At 44.7% G+C, this 17,336-nt stretch overlaps 2 protein-coding genes across 3 annotated transcripts in view; one reads left to right on the top strand and one right to left on the bottom strand.

Moving 5' to 3' along the window:
• Positions 1–17,328, top strand: part of LRRC2 (leucine rich repeat containing 2) — a 29,132-nt gene extending 11,804 nt beyond the window's left edge. For both annotated transcript variants that reach the window (XM_084753254.1, XM_084753253.1), the window contains exons 6-9: positions 5,451–5,596; positions 10,245–10,400; positions 11,717–11,853; positions 14,504–17,328. In XM_084753254.1, the coding sequence (XP_084609380.1) occupies positions 5,451–5,596; positions 10,245–10,400; positions 11,717–11,853; positions 14,504–14,553 (489 nt within the window). In that variant the 3' untranslated portion in view covers positions 14,554–17,328. The remainder of the gene's footprint in view (positions 1–5,450; positions 5,597–10,244; positions 10,401–11,716; positions 11,854–14,503) is intronic.
• LOC311581202 (large ribosomal subunit protein eL36-like) lies at positions 7,083–7,487 on the bottom strand. Its single transcript, XM_084753256.1, has one exon. It carries the CDS (start codon positions 7,425–7,427, stop codon positions 7,110–7,112), a length of 318 nt encoding a protein of 105 aa, XP_084609382.1. The 5' UTR covers positions 7,428–7,487; the 3' UTR covers positions 7,083–7,109.
• Positions 17,329–17,336: the final 8 nt, after the last annotated feature.

The following is a 17,336-nucleotide window of genomic DNA, read 5'->3' as shown; positions in this document are numbered from 1 at the left end:
CTCAGACTCACAGAGATCTTCCTGCCTCTGCCACCTGAGTGCTGGGATTAAAGATGTGCACCACCATGCCCAACTATGTTATATTTACAATCAATTGATTTTTCACCTAAATCACCAAGATTATTTGATAGAGGAATGACAACAAACTCAATAGAAGGTCTTGGGGGAAATTAAGACCCTTGCCTAATTCTTAAATATATTTATTATTTAATAGATGTTAAATATGACATAAGTGTAGAATTTGAAAAACACCATAGATGAAAGAAACCAATCTTAAAAGAATGTTACATAAACTTTCCAAAAAGATAAACTTGTGGATTAAAAAGTAGATTCAGGATTTCCTCACGGTAAGGGTGAGAGCACAGAATAACAGTGGGAAGACGTAAATCTGAGCATAGGTGATAGATCCTGAAGGTGAGCTCTGGTCTTCTGTGTGTCTGAGAGGGGTGTGTTCTACGGCATGCAGACGACTGACAGCGCCGTCTTGAACCTGGGTGTGAAGGGGGTGACGCAGGATCAGATACAGAGTGTTCTCTGAAGGATTTGTCTAAGGATTGCTTATGCTTAAGGTCATGGGACCAAGACAGAACGACGACCTACCTCACTCTCCACTCTGAACATCTGAGTGAAGATAGAGTTCCGGGTCTGGGAATTAGAGCATGCGCAGTTATGAGCGGGGGGGGGGGGGGGGGGGGGCGGGGCGCTGGTGAGTCCTGGCTGCACCACTGCGGAGCGCGTTCACCGGGAGACCGGTGTTACCAGGCAGCGCTTCGTGAGAACTTCGCCAGCAGCAACCCTCTCCAGGGGCCTGCGGCAGTCCTTACCTCTGTTAGCACAAAATATTCCTTGAGTTTTATTTGGTGATTAAAGACTGTTCACGTTTCTCTGTTCTACTTTATCAGACGATCATTTAAAGTCACCTTTTCCATGAATACAGAATGAGTCTAAATGACTATTTTTAATGTTTGTACATTTCTGAAGTTCTATCTGCAGCACCACATCAGCCAGTCATAGCCATATGAAAAAAGATTTATCCCTTCATTTCCAGCTTTGTCTCAGTAACAAATCCTGAATAGTAAATAGGATCTTCACTCTAGATAAGAGACATCATCTATTAAATAGGCATAAAATAAAAATATATTGGGTGAAATTGAGATATTTCACTTCATCTGCTTTTAATAATATTTCTAAGGCCAGGGCTATTGCTTAGTAGGTGGAGCCCTTGTCTAGGGTGTGCAAAGCCCTGAGCAGGTTTGACCCCAGAACTTCATGAAAACTGAGTTTGGTGGCACAAGCCAGTAACCTCAGCACCTACGGGTAGTTGTGGGAGGATCAGGAAGTTCAAGAGTATCCTAAGCTACACAGAAAGCTCAAGACTCACCTGGGCCACATGAGACCCTGTCTAAAAAATATATATATATATATATATATGAATCACATAATTTCTATCCTTAGATTAAGGTCTTTGTCTAATGTATTAACATTTTCATAGGCCTTATAATAACAGGTACAAGGTGCTTGAGATGGCCAGAAGATATTATAGATTTCATCTTTAAAAAAAACAAAACAGAAATTGTTTATTTATATTTATTTATTTATTTATTTATTTATTGGTTTTTCGAGACAGGGTTTCTCTGTGTAGCCTTGGCTGTCCTGGACTCACTTTGTAGGCCAAGCTGGCCTTGAACTCACAGCGATCTACCAGCCTCTGCCTCCCAAGTTCTGGGATTAAAGGCGTGCGCCACCACACCCGGCTTGTTTATTTATTTTTAATGTATAAATGTTTTGCCTTTGTTTATTATATGTGTTGGGTTTGTGTATTATATGTGTGCAATTCCCATAAAAGCCAGAAGATGGCATCAGAACCCCTTGGAACTGGAGTTTGAGATGCTTGTGAGCTACCATGTGGTTGCTGGGAACAAAACTCAGGTCTTCCGCAAATCAGCAGGTTCTCTTAGCTGCCAAGGCCTAAATTTCATGTCTGTCTGTCTGTCTGTCTGTCTGTCTGTCTGCCTGCCTGCCTGCCTGCCTGCCTGCCTGCTCTACTTATGTGTAGAAATGGTTTTGTCTATATGTATCTATGTGTGCCACATGCATGCCTGGTGCCCTTGGAGGTCAGAAGAGAGCACCAGGTCCCCTGGAACTGGAGTTACAGATAGTTGCAAGTGTGGGTGTGACCAATTGTACCCCAGTCCTCTGTGAGAACAACACATGTTCAAAACCATTGAGCTATCTCTCTACATTTCATGCGGATTTCATCTCCTGAAACCTCTTTAGGCTGGATGGCTTCTTTGGCTCGCCTTTCAGCTCTCTGATTCTTCTGCTGATTTGAATCTGATGTTGAACTCTTCTGCTGGGTCTCCCCCACCTCCACTTACCCTCACCCTTACGCCCCCATCTCTCTGAGAGACTAGGTCTTCCTGTGTATCCTTTCTTGGCCTCAAACAACCTTAGCCTCTTGAGACTAGATTGTTTTGGGAGGAAGGGGAATTTCAAGACAGGGTTTCTCTGTGTTGCCCTGGGCTGACCTAGAACTCACAGAGATCTGCCTTCCTCTGCCTCCCGTGTACTGGGATTAAAGGAGTGCGCCACCACTGCCCCATCCTGAGATTGGATTTTTAGGTTAGCTGTTTTAGTCTTTAACTCTAGGATTTATTTGTAATTTCCATAATCGTTTGGGCCCTTCCGCATCAATCACTAGTTAAAAAAATGCCCTACAGGCTGATCTTTTTTTGGGGGTGGGATGTCTTCAAGACAGGGTTTCTCTCTGTAGCTCTGGCTGACCTAGACTTACTTTGTAGACCAGGCTGTCCTCGAGCTCACAGAAATGCGCCTGCCTCTGCCTCCCAAGTGCTGGGATTAAAGGCGTGCGCCACCACGCCCGGCTTCTACAGGCTGATCTTATGGAGACATTTTCTCAATTGAAATTCTCTCCTTTCCCATAACCCTTGCTTAAAAACCAACCAACCAACCAACCAACCAACCAGCCAACCAACCAACCAAAAAAGCATGTTATTCTCTTTTGTTATGAAGACAGCCTGTCTTAGTTAGGATTTCTGTTGCTGTGAAGAGACACCATGACCACAGCAACTCTTATGAAGGAAAATGTTTCACTGGGGCTGGCTCCTAGGTTCAGATGTTTAGCCCCTTGTCATCATGGCGGGAAGCATGGCAGCATGCAGGCAGACATGGCGCTGGGGAAGGAGCTGAGAGTTCTACGTCTGGGTTAGCAGGTAGCAACCCAGGAAGAGAGAGTAAGCCTGGAACTTCAAAGCTCACCCCTAGTGACACACACTTCCTTCAACAAGGCCACACCTATTCCAACGAGGCCAGACATCCTAATCCTTTCAAATAATGCTACTTCCCATGAGCCATTTTCATTCAAAATACCACACAAGCCTAGACTGGATTATAGGCACCCAGCAAGGCTCCCTGTTCATTCACTGTCACACGCTGTCTTCACATTCACTTCTCCGGATCCCAGGCAAGCACATAATCAGTGTGTCCCTTCTGTACAGTGTATTTGACAATATGAAGGTGGGGCTCATGTTAAACTAAATACGGGCAGAAGCCCAGTGCTTCTTCCTTCTGCTTTTCACTACCACTCTTTATTGGTGCAGTTAGCTCTGTGTTTCTAATCATTTTGAAAAACTGTGTTTTCAATTTCTTTATGAAATTATTTGTTTTGTGCCTGTGTGTGTGTGCCTGTGTGTACCTGTGTGTGTGTGTACGTGTGTGTGCCTGTGTGTGGGTGTATATGTGTACCTGTGTGTGTGTGTCTCTGTGTGTGGGTGCGTGTAGAAGTCAGAGGACAACTCTTGGAGGCTGGTTTCCTTTCCATAGTGTGAGCCCTGGGGATCCGAACTCATCATGCTGGGCTGCAAATGCTTGTATCCACCGAGCTTTCTTGGTGGCCTGCAAACGTGCTTTGAGAGGCAGCTCTAATTTTATTCACAGATTCTCAAATTACATACATTAGTAAAAAATAGCTTCTTTTATGTTTCACAACAGCTACCAAACATTCATAAACAATTCTAGGTATAAAATGTTTGTTCAGGTTTGTTCAAAATTCACAGATCTGCACTGAAGTAGAATATATCTCCCATGTGTTTGAGTTGGCATGTTGCAAATAAGACTTAAACTTTCCAGCTGGCCTTAGTGGCACACACCTTTAATCCCAGCAGAGGCAGGCTGATCTCTGTGAGACCAGCCTGCTCTACATAGTGACCTCCAGAACAGCCAGGGCTTTGTAGTGAGACCCTGTCTCAACAAACAAACAAACAAACAAACAACAACAACAACAGAAGAAGAAGACTTAAACTCTGTCTTCTGTAACTTTACACAAGCTGCTCCTCAATCTGGGAGACCCAATTTTCTGTGCCCCATGAAATCTTTTTGGACCCCTGACCATTTCCTCATACTGCTGGACACATTCCCTCTTTATTTCCTGAAAGTTGAGACTTGTCACAAGCTCTAACTACTTTGCTTATTTATGGAACTGCCAGCTCCCCAAGGGCAGCCATAGTATGTAGCTTATTTTAGCATCCCCAGCAGGAAGTACAGTGGATAGTAGGTGCTCCAAAACAGAGTGAGTCCGGTCTTTTTTTTTTTTTTTTTTTTTTTTTTTTTTGGTTTTTCGAGACAGGGTCTCTCTGTGTTAGCCTTGGCTGTCCTGGACTCACTTTGTAGACCAGGCTGGCCTCGAACTCACAGCGATCCACCCGCCTCTGCCTCCCGAGTGCTGGGATTAAAGGCATGCGCCACCACGCCCGGCGAGTCCGGTCTTTTATACATATATTCATGGATGCTTTTGAGGAAGAAACATTATTCTGAACATTATTAGTTGATCTTAATTCCCATTTTCACTAGGTGTATTAGTCACCTGCCTTTTTTTTTTTTTAAGATTTATTTATTATGTTTACAGTGTTCTGCCTGCATGCCAGAAGAGGGCACCAGATTTCACTATAGATGGTTATGAGCCACCATGTGGTTTCTGGGAATTGAACTCAGGACCTTGGGAAGAGCAGCCCATGCTCTTAACCTCTGAGCCATCTCTCCAGCCCTGGTTACTTGTCTTGATGCCATTTTAAAACACTTGACAAAAGCAACTCATGGGAGGAAGGCTTTACTTGGCTCACTCTTGGAGGGTACCGTCCATCGTAGCAGGAAAAGCCATGTCAGCAGGAGCTTGAGGTAGCCACTCAACACGGCATAGTCAAGAGAGTGATGGATGCTGCTGGTGCTTAGCTTGCTTTTCCATTTTTGTGCAGCCCTGGACCACAGCCTAGGGAATGGTGCTGCCCACGGTTAAGGTGGGTCTTCCAAACACAGTCAACTCAGTCTGCATAGTCCCTCCAGGATGCTCCCAGAGAGACTCATTTCCATGATGATTCTAAATCCTGTCATGTTAACAACCAGGGTAATTAGCATGTTCTCTTACTCTTTCCTAGTTGAGTAACTTGAAGCAAGTTACATTTGTAGATATCTCAGCAAACAAGTTCTCCAGCATCCCCATCTGTGTCCTGCGGATGTGTCGTCTGCAGTGGTTGGACATCAGCAGCAATAACCTGAGTGACCTGCCGCAAGATATAGACAGGTAGCTACTTGCACTCCAAGGTGAGGTATATAAACTGGTTACTAACACACTGAGACTGTTAGCACAGAGATGTGCTAGCACATAAATAGTCTTTGAAATCAACTAAATTTCCAGAGTTTGTTTCTAGGAAATGATTGAAAAAGCAATTTCCGTTGTGTGCCACACATACATGTATGTATGTATGTATGCATTTGAATGCATCTTCATTGTCTTGGCAAATTTGATTTCTTTCAGTCTTTATTTACCTATTTGTGTAATGACAGATTCTCCTGTTATAGTCCTGGCTGGCCTGGAACTCATTATACAGACCAGGTTGACCTTGAACTCACAAAGATCTGCCTGCCTCTGCCTCCAGGTGCTGGGATTAAAAGTATACGACACTACACCTGGCTTTTAAAAAAGCCTTTTCAGCCGGGCGTGATGGACACCTTTAATCCCAGCACTCGGGAGGCAGAGGCAGGCAGATCTCTGTGAGTTCGAGGCCAGCCTGGTCTACAAAGAGTTCAGGACTATTGTTATACAGAGAAACCCTATCTCAAAACACACCCGCCCTGGGTGGGGGGGGGAAAGCTTTTTCAAAATGGAGTGTTTGTGCATGCTTGGGAAGAGAGGTCAGAGGACCGCTTGTGGGAGCTGATTCTCTTCTGCCACACGGGGCCAGGAGATCAAATTCAGGCTGTTAGGCACCCTTACCTGCAGAGCTCTCTTACTGCACCTTCCTTGCCCCCCTTTTTTGGACACAGATCCTGCAAAGTAGCCCAGATTAGCCTCAAACTCATGATCTTCCCGCTTAGACCTCCTGAGTCCATGATACATACACATGTGCCACCACAAACAGCTTTGAAGAGATTTTTTTGTCTTGCTTATTTTTTGATTTTTGATATAGGGACATACACTGTAGCCTAGAAGGGCTCAGAACCCACAATGCTCCTGCCTCAGCTTCCTAAGTGCTAAAATGATTGATATGAGCCTCTTTTTTTTTGTTCGTTTGGTTTGGTTTTTTGAAACAGGGTCTCTCTGTGTAGCCTTTGCTGTCCCAGACTCACTCTGTAGACCAGGCTGACCCCACAGTGATCCACCTGCCTCTGCCTCCCAAATTCTGGGATTAAAAGCGTGCACCACCACCATGCCCAGATGAGCCTCTTTTATTTTATTCAAGACTTATTTATTTATGTGCATGAGCATTCAATTTGTATGTGTGCCTGCATGACAGAAGAGGGCATCACATCCCGTTATAGATGGTTGTGAGCTACCATGTGGTTGCTGAGAATTGGACTCCAGACTTCTGGAAGAGTAGTCAGTGCTCTTAACTGCTGAGCCATCTCTGTAGCCCTGGTAAGAGCTTCTTGAGTAGGCGTCAGTCTTTCATAGAATAACATGGTTAATTTTATTTCACAGAAATTGAAAAGAAAATTTATTATGTATAGAGAAGCATCACTCTTCTTTAGAAGAACATCAAATGAAAAAAAAATTTTTTTTAACTGTGCACAGACGTTTATTGAGGGAGGGGGCGTCAGTCCTTCCTGGCCGCCGCCTTCCTCATGGCTGCCAGCACGTTGCTAAGCTCCTCCCGCTTCCTCTTGGCCCGGATGTGCGTGCCCACCCGCTTCTTGATGAACTTGAGTGCGCGCTTGTCCTTGGACACCTTGAGCAGCTCCATGGCGCGCCGCTCGTAGGGCGTGAAGCCGCACACCTCCCTGATCATGTCCCAGACGAACTTGGTGTGCTTGGTGAGGCGCCCGCGGCGCCGGCTGTGCCTCGGCTTGCTGACGTTCTTCGTCACTTTGTGGCCCTTGTTGAGGCCCACGGCCATGGGGTAGCGCAGGGCCATGCCTGCTGCTCTCCGATGGCTGCCGCGACAGGAAGCGAGAAAAATTTTTATTACTATTCACTTACTATTTAAGGTGCATAATCTTTACATAGAATTGACATGTTAGTTATGTCATTAAATTACATCTGTGTAGCTATTTTGTTTTTTTTTTAGATAATTTATTTACCTTTATTTGCGTTATTGTGAAGATGTCAGATCCCTTGGAATTGGAGTTACAGACAGGTGTGAGCTGCCATGTGGGTGCTGGGAATTGAACCCAGGTCCTTTGGAAGAGCAGACAAGTGCATTTAACTACTAAGCCATCTCTCCAGCCCCTGCTATTTTGTTTTTAAAAGCAATTATTATGGTCTGAGGAGATGGCTCAGTGGGCAAAGTGTCTGGTGTGCGAGCATGAGGAAGCATGTTGGAGCCCTCACAGTCTTGCCCAACTGTGACCCTAGTGCTTGTGTGGGCAAAGACAGGAGGGGCCAGGGAGCTTGTAGCAGCCAGTCTAGCCAGCTGGTAATCACCAGATTTGGTGAGAGACCCTGCCTCAAAGATAAGATGGAGGGGGTTGGTGAGATGGCTCAGTCGTTAAGAGTCTTTCAGAGGACCCAAATTCAGTTCCCAGAAGCTGCATCAGATGGCTCACAGCCACCTGCAACTCCAGCTGGGGTTTGGGGGTGGGGGTTGGGGTTGGAGGTGGTGGGGGTGGTGGGGGATCTAACCTGACAGGCACCTGAACTCATATGTACACAAATACACACAAGTACACATAAGCATATGTAATTTGAAAAAAAATTAAAGATAAAGTGAAGGGGCTGGAGAGAAAGTTCGGTTATTATGAGTACTTAGTAGCAGGTGTGGTGGCACATGCTTTTAAGTTCCAGCAGTCTGGAGACAGAGGCAGGCAGATTTCTGTGAGTTCAAGGTCAGTCTGGCCTACATTTCAAGTTCCAGGACAGCCAGGACTACATAAAGAGACCTGGTCTTAAAAAGACAAAACCAAACCAAAACAAAACAAAAAAAGTTTGTACGTTTGTTTTTGGGTTTTGGTTTTTCAAGACAGGGTTTCTCTGTGTAGCCCTGGCTGTCCTGGATTTGGCTTTATAGGCCAGGCTGGCCTTGAACTTGATCTACCTGCCTCTGCCTCGAGAGTGCTGGGATTTAAGGTGTGTCCCACCATGTCCAGCTAAAAAAGAGTATTTAACTGCTCTTCTAGAGGACCTGAGCTCAGATCCCAGCACCCACCACACTGGGACGTTCACAACTGCCTGTAACTTTTGCTCCAGAAGATTCAACACTTTGGCCTTCTTTGGTACCTCACTCAGGTACATGTAATTAAAAAATAAAAAGAATTCTTTTTATTTATTTTTATTATTTATTTATTTATTTATTTTTTGAGACAGTGCTCTTCATATAGTCTTGGCTGTCCTGGTCTCGCTTTGTAGACCAGGATGGGCTCGAACACAGAGATCTACTTGCCTCTGCCTCCCAAGTGGTGGGATTAAAGGTGTGAGCCACCATGCCCGGCTTAAAAATAATTCTTAAACTGAGTGGTGGTGGCGCACGCCTTTAATCCCAGCACTCAGGAGGCGGAGGCAGGCAGATCACTGTGAGTTCGAGGCCAGTCTGGTCTACAAAGTGAGTCCAGGACAGCCAGGGTACACAAGAAGCCCTGTCTCAAAAAACAAAAGAAAACAAACAAACAAACAAAAACCACTGAAACATGCAAGCTAGTTTGATTCATTCATGCCACTGATGTTATTTAGCTTCTTACTGCGGGCCTGGAGAGTGGGCTGTGCTTAGTGGATGAAATACAGCCTGTATTTTCTTGGAGTTTACATTCTTATTTACATGGGAGCATAAGCAAACTGTATGAGTTACAGACCAGCGTGCAGTTTAGGTCTGAACGCCACTCCAGGGACATCTCTCTGCTCTTGGTCCCTGTGAGGAACGAATGGTGGCACTTCCTGGGCTAATGAGACCAAGCAAGACTTGCTTGTGTTTGAAATGGCAGAGGAATTTTGAGATATTTGTGGCATTACAGAAGACTTTGTAAATGAATGAAAACAAAAACAAAAACAAAAAACCCATAAAAACCAAGAACAATCTGGAGGGAAGGTCTTCAGACTAGAATAAACTAGAAAGCAAAATAAAACAAACTTAAAACACTTTTTTTTTTCATTATCTTTGTTCGGTGGCTTTCTCCCTACTTTAATATATAATATAATATAATATATTATTAATATATAGTATATAATACATATATAATGAGAGAAGAGTAAGTACATTGTATGAAAAGGAATGCATTGCTCAAATTTGTTTCTTTCTTTCTTTTCTTTCTTTTTTTTTTTTTTTTTTTTTTTGGTTTTTCGAGACAGGGTTTCTCTGTGTAGCCTTGACTGTCCTGGACTCACTTTGTAGTCCAGGCTGGCCCCTAACTCACAGTGATCCACCTGCCTCTGCCTCCCGAGTGCTGGGATTAAAGGCGTGCGCCACCAAGCCTGGCTCAAATTTGTTTCTTATTACAATAACCTTGGGACACGCAGGAGACACTTACAGGGAGTCTATTGAGTTTTGAAGCCCCATGGTGGCTTGTTCTTTGTTGTTCAAACTTGCTAAATCTGTGCCTTCAGTGGGTGATTACGTCAGCAAAAAGTAAAACGTGCACAGCTTTATGTATTTAAGAAATAATAACTTTATCTAAATGCGAAGAGTAAGCTCGTGGTTGTACGCATGCTTCGGTGGTAAATAAGCCGAGCAGGCTTTTCCTGCGGGAACGCACCGTAGTTTGCTGTGGAGTGGACTCTGGCCTGACCCCTTGCCTCTCCGCAGGCTGGAAGAGCTGCAGAGCTTCCTCCTGTATAAAAACAAGCTGACCTACCTTCCGCAAACCATGCTCAACCTCAAAAAACTCACCCTGCTGGTTGTCAGTGGAGATCACCTGGTGGAGCTCCCGACTGCCCTCTGCGATGCCTCCACGCCTTTAAAGTGAGTACACGGGAGCGGGGCGGGGGTGGGGTGTGTGTGGACACGACGACTCCCAGGACTGGCTCCCCGGGACACAGGCAAGGGCTCCAGGCTGCTGTCTTAGGAGCCTGGTTAGATGATTCTCATACGCCTGAGAATGCCCTGAGGAGGATAGGGCACCGAATTTAGGGAGCGAAAACACTACTTGCCAAACGGGCAGCATGCGGTGGAGACATAGGCGGGGCCTCTTCATGATTACATCCCTGTGGCCCTAAATAGGCCAGACGCTGTTCAAGGAATCTTCTCTGTTTGCCTCCTCTCTCTAACTCCCCTCAGTGAACCCTAAAACAAAGACAACCATCCATGCAAAGGGGATGCTGGCTGTAATCTGGGGTGAAGTCTTGCTCACTCCCACGTGGATAGAAAGATGGCAAGCAAGGAGACGGTCGGTACCCTCAGGACCCTCACGTATACCTTCATTTAGCATTGTGAGGAGACCAAAACCAAAATTCTTGGATGGTGTACTGTGAGCAAGATAAAGGAAAAACGGGATCCTGGCTGGCCGACCCGCGTCTTTCCATTTCTGTTAGACAGGGTCTCGTATGGCTCAGCCACAAACAATTACGTAGTCGAGGATGACCTTGAACTCCTCCTCCTCCTCCTCCTGCAGGCCTGCACTGCTTCTGTGACGCTGGCGATCAAAACCAGGGCGCAGTGCGAACTGAGCCACATCCCCAGACTCTGAGTAGTGATTAAAGAAAAAGAATGATGAGGTGCACGTGGCCAGTGAGAAAAAGAAAGAATGAGCAAATGCACCAATTAAAGAAACTGCTTTTTCCACAAGAACAATATCTTCACACTCTTTAAATACTGATTAAAAAAAAAATCAAAGAGTGATTAAATATTTCTCTCTCTCTCTCTCTCTCTCTCTCTCTCTCTCTCTCTCTCTCTCTCTCCAGGGCTTCTCTACATAACACTACTGTCCTAGAACTGATTATGTAGACCAGGGTGGCCTCAAACTCACAGAGATCCATCTACCTCTGCCTCCTATATTCTTATCTTTTTAAAAAGATGTACTTATTTTATTTTATGGGCGTGCTTTGCATGTAGAGCGCATGGGTACCCGGTGGCCTCATTGATCAGAGGATGGTGTTGGATCCCATGGAGCTATAGTTACAGGTGGTCGTGGGTGCTGGGACTCGAACCCAGTTCCTCCGGAAGAGCAGCCAGTGCTCTCAGTGACTGCTGAGACAGCTCTCCAGGCCACAGAAGAGGAGGAGCATGGCAGCTGAACACTCACAGTAAACATGTGCTACTTTCCACACTTTCCCCAACAGATTTATAAGCCTTATGGACAATCCTATTGATAAGACCCAATGTGAAGACAGAGAGGAAACAGTAGAAAGTGAACAGGATCGCCAGCATTTTGATAAAGAATTTATGAAAGCATATATTGAAGACCTTAAAGAAAGAGGTGAGTTGGGAAAACGTAAAGCTATCTGAAATATATTATATAAAACTCCAGCTGCTCATGAAATACATACATCAGTATAAGTCAAATTGACAAAAGATTGTTTGTAACTATTTGTGAACCAAAATGATGCATTTTCTTAGAATGGGAGACTTTTCCTTCTCATTTTTATTAGTTCTTTGAGAATTTCACACAATGTATTTTGATCATATTCACCCTCTCTTCACTCCTCTCAGGTCCACCCACATTCCCTACCCAATTTTGTTTTTTTTCTCTCTCTCTCTTTTAAAAAAGTCATCAAGGACTGGAGCAATGGCTCTGTGGTTAAGAGCACTGGCTGCTCTTCCAGAGGACCTGGGGTTTAATTCCTAGCACCCACAGAAGCTCACAACTGTCTCTAATCTGACACCTTCACACAGATATACATGCAATACACATGAAATAAAAATAAATACATTAAAAAAAAACTCATTAAGTGGAATGGAGAGATGGCTCAGTGGTTAAGAGCACTGGCTGCTCCTCCAGAGGACCTGGCTTCCGTTCCTAGCACCCACATGGCAGCTCACAACTGTCTGACTCCAGTTCCAAAGGACCCAAAGCCCTCAGAAAGACATACATGCAGGCAAAACACCAATGCACATAAAAATAAATAAATCTTTAAAAATGCTTATTTAGCTGGGTGCGGTGGTGCATGCTTTTAATCTCACCACTCAGGGAGGCAAAGGCAGGTGGATTGCTGTGAGTTCTAGGCCAGCCTGGTCTACAGAGCTAGTTCCAGGACAGCCAGGGCTACATAGAGAAACCCTGTCTTGAAAACAAAACAACAACAAAAACAAAAACAAAAACAAAAAAAACCCTCAAGTATAGTTGGTATTGCTTATATACTCTTAAATATGTGGCCTTCCACTGGAGCATGGTCAACCAACCCACCAGGGCCTTAAAGAAAACCGACTCTTCCATCCCCAGGAGCTCCCCTGTGTGCTCACCTCCCGTGTCCATTCTGGGTTTTTGCCTGGCTGGATCTTGCACTGGTCATCTGCCTGAAATGTGAGGTTTTCCAAGCATGCTTCATGCTTGGTACATATATCAGCTATACGCTAGAACACAGAGGGTGAGAAACACACAGTTAAACTGTGAGGGTTGTATTACCAACTATGTAACCTTTAGATTACAAAACCATGTATTGTAATTGTATGTGTACATGTGTGCCCGATGTCAGGGGTGGGGGCTGGGGGCTAGACTTGTGTGCTGAAGTGTGCATGAGTCGGGGTCAGGAGTCAGGCTTGTGGAGTCTGTTCCCTCCTTTTGCCTCTCTCACCACATTTGCATGGCTAAGTGCCTGTCCCCTGCGTTATCTCACCTCCCAGTAAGTGACCTTTGGATTATGTTGACAAAATAGCATTCTAAGCTAATAGGAAGATAAGATCCCATTTCAGAAGCCCACTTAAAAATTAAAAAATGTCAACTCATCCAAACCAAACGCCTGTATAAATGTCACACACACACACACACACACACACACACACACACACACACGGAAAACTCGGTTGGCCAGCCAAGGAAGGCGTCCACTCGAATTTGTTTTTCATAGCGTGTTGATGATCCTGGGGAGGTAGGTGGTCAGGTAACTCAGGGAGAGCTGGGACCTGCTTTGTTTCTTAGGTTCAAACTCAGAGTCTTGCATATTACAGACAAGTTCTCTACCGCCGTGCTACATCCGCAGCCCCCAAAGCGACTACCTCTTCTAGTTGGCACAGGCCACCTGTAGATGCAACTTGGTTGTGAAGGGAGAGACTGGAGCAGGGGAGGAGCTCTGGGGAGACTATTTCAGTAAGAGCAGGGTTGGTTTAGAAATAGCTTTCATCTCTCATACACCACCTGCTGTCTTCAGCCCCACATCCTTAACCATCATTTTCATCACTTTTTATTATTATTATATGGTCACATCTGCCATCCAGGTGCTGGGATTGAAGGCGTGTGCCACCGTCGTCCAGCACATTTTATCTGCCAAGCTTTTGTTACTATATGGTCATACGGTTTCCAGAGCCTATTGGCTGCCCACTGGTGATGGGTGCATCCTCTTCATACTTAAAGCACGAAGTGTCATTACTTTGTGTATCCATGCGAGACACTACATTGTGGCTATATTTCATTATAAGAACAAATGAATAAGGGCCTGGAGAGATGGCTCAGTGGCTAAGAGCACTGGTTGCTCTTCCAGAGGACCTGGGTTTGGTTCTCAGCACCCACCCAGTGGCTCACAAACTGACTCTAACTCCAGTCTCAGGAACTCAGACAACCACTTCTGATCTCTAGGAACACAGGGTATGTACATGGTGCACATACATACATACATACATACATACATACATACATACATACTGGCAAAATGCACAAATACATAAAATAAATTGATTAATTAAAAAGAGTGAATGAGGGGGCTGGTGAGATGGCTCAGAGGTTAGGAGCGCTGACTGCTCTTCCAGAGGTCCTGAGTTCAATTCCCAGCAACCACATGGTGGCTCACAACCATCTATAATGAGATCTGGTGCCCTCTTCTGGCTTACATGCAGGCAGAACACTGTATAAATGATAAATAAATATTTTTTTAAGTGAATGAATAAGCTAAAAATGTATTTCTTCTTTCTTGCAGAAGCAGTTCCTAGTTACACCACCAAAGTGTCATTTAGCCTTCAACTTTGATCCTATCCCCATGAAGACCACAAAATCTACTGCGCTCTGCTCTAAATCTTTGTGTATGTGTTACTTCTTGTGGCCTGTTCCTAAGGGCAAAGTCTAGAAGCTACCATCATCAGTGTTAAGAATAATTTCCAAGTTTCAAACATGGGAAGACTGATGAATTTGCTTATATATTAAGAGTATTAGACAAATTTGCACATACTGGTTCTATATAATGCACATTTAATATTTTAGGAAATATATATGTACATATATATATTATTTTTTTTTTAAATCACAACATATAGAACAAGCTTTGAAACTGGGTGCATTGTTTTCAAGAACCAAGGGCTGGAGTGCTGAAAATGAAAATGAGAGTTTACCACCTAGAAAATGTCTCAGTATTACTCTTCAAGTTTTATTGAGAATAATGCTCTTTGAGTTTAAGCAAGTTGCAATTTCCACATTTTAAATTGACTTCAGCAAGTATGCTTTTAGTTGTATTTTGAATCTCAGGAAAGCCTGAAGGTATGATTTGGGTCTCGAGGGTGGAAAGAAGGGGCCAGGAGTGCAGCGTGTGGGGCACTGGCCACTCAGACGGAGTGGGCCTGGGAAGGTCTGAATGACGCGCTTAGGGAGCCATCCTGCCCCGAGGGGTCACCTGTTGGTCCTCAGAACCGAGAGGCCCTCAGGGTGAGTGAGGAGTCCACACTCACGACCCCTAGCGCGGCTTCCCTATGGGAGCCACACAACGGGAGATCTCTGCTCATCGAGTGCAGCTGTGGGCTAGCAGGAGCCCTTGTGACGTCAGTCTCTTCAGGGCTCAGTTTCTTGTATCACGTTACACCGCTGGAAGAATTGTATAAAGCTGCTATTTTTATACCAGTGTCTTAGGCTAAAACAGACAGGAAGTAGCTGGTTGTCCTGAAGATAAGAGAGAAATACACTTGTGTGGCTTGTTTGTGTAAGTGGCCCCCTTCCTAGCGTAGGCCAGTGCAGCTCGCTTACAGCCTTTGCAGCGGGGAAAGCGTTCTGTATCTGTGTTGTTAGATGCTATAATGTCCAGGCATGGAACACCTAGTGTCAGATGAGCCTCAAAAACTACATTTTAAATGCAATGTATTTAAATGGCCACTTGTGGCTACCATACTATACAGCATGACCTAACCTGTTAGACTGGGACAGGAGGAGATTTTTTTTTTTAATGGTTCTTACTTTTTCTTACCTGAAGAACTGATCTCCTTTTAGAATCATATAATTGTAAGAGAGTAGCCACGTACACACAATTTTTAAATCTAAAATGTAAGGGTTGCTAGGGCTGGGAGATGGTGCAGTGGTTAAAGCTGTTGCTACCCAAATCTAAGGACCAGAGTGAGGATGCTGAGTAAACCAGGGGGCCTACCTGTAATTCCAGTCCTGGGAATTAGAAACAGGGCGTGCCCAGAGCAAACCGCCTAGCTATCAAGCCTACCGGAAGCTCCTGTTTTGAACAGAAGACCCTGCCTCAGTGAATACAGAGGAAAGATGATAGAGGGTGATTCGAACTCTGGCCTATCCACGCACACACAACACAGGTGCACCCCACACACATGCAAAACCATGCAACACATACATACACTCCCAGAAAATGGAAAGAAGAAAGATTAATATTGGTACCTTGGTATTTTGGTATTTTACCTAAGTCAGTAAAGTCCAAGCATTTTTATCCTTAATAAAATAGGTAGGTAGCATACTCAAGGCACATGGAGATGGCTCAGTAGAGGGTCACATTAACAAAAACAACCAAACAAACAAATAAAAAACAAATGGTGAGAAGTAGGCCGAGAGATGAAGAGCTGGAAAATGTCTTTATTCTCTAACAGTTAAAAATGTTTCAAGTTGATGAGTTCTCTTACTTGAATGGCTGTGGAAGTTTGTTTCATACTCAAGTTTTATAATCAAGATGTGAGAACTATACGTGAAAACGCAGAAGTGTAGAATTTTACACGAATAGACTGTTGATAGTTTAATGTCAGTTTTATCTCAATAAAATCAGCCTTTTATGTAAAAACCTCGTGCCTTGTGTGCGCGTTTGTGTGGAGCGCAGCGCTTGGTACGCGACATCGTCCTTACTTCACTGCCTTGTTTGTTACTATGACTGCTGTGAGGCAGTGCTTCTCACTGAGCCTGTAGATTACGGTTGTGGCCACACTGGCTGCCTGTCTTAGCTACCCTGTGCTGGAGGGACTGACTACATGACTTCACACCCTGCTTTTCACTACTGCTGGAGTTCCAAACTTGGGTCCTTGTTGTTGGGGCTCGGTCTGGTGCTGTGCGCTCAAGTGCTAAATACTGGTCTCCAATACCTGGTTGCCACCCAGATGAGTGCATTCTCCCGTACGCAGTGATGTTGTGTAGACCTTGCTCTCCAATTTCAAGTTCGTTCGTCAATAAAAATAACTAGAAGCCTGTAACTGGGCAGAAGAGAAGTAGGCGGAGCTTAGGTTCCTGAGCTTCCGGTCAGATGGGGACCACAAGGAAGGAGAGAGAAACAGGAGAAGACGCTAGAGAGGAAGAAGTCGCCATGGGTCAGTACGGACCATGAGCACGTGACCATGAGGGCTGGCCTGATGGACCAGAAGCAGCCCAGGCACGAACAATTATAGCAAGTAGCTTGGGGTGAGGAGCTGGGAAATAGCAAAATAGCTTAGAGGGTTGATATCTGTCCAGCGCTAGTGCTTTAAAGCTTATCATAAACATAAGGTTTCTGTCTCAATTATTTGGGAACTAGAGTCTAATAACTGTTCCACAACACCTTGTTTAATGGT

This window comes from Acomys minous, assembly GCF_964271855.1.
Source record: "Acomys minous genome assembly, chromosome: 13".
Taxonomy (NCBI): domain Eukaryota; kingdom Metazoa; phylum Chordata; class Mammalia; order Rodentia; family Muridae; genus Acomys; species Acomys minous.
This window is presented reverse-complemented; position numbering and strand designations above follow the sequence as displayed.

Bases quoted from the DNA above. Each gene is read 5' to 3' on its own strand.
- LOC311581202 (XM_084753256.1), bottom strand. From the start codon at position 7,427: ATGGCCCTGCGCTACCCCATGGCCGTGGGCCTCAACAAGGGCCACAAA.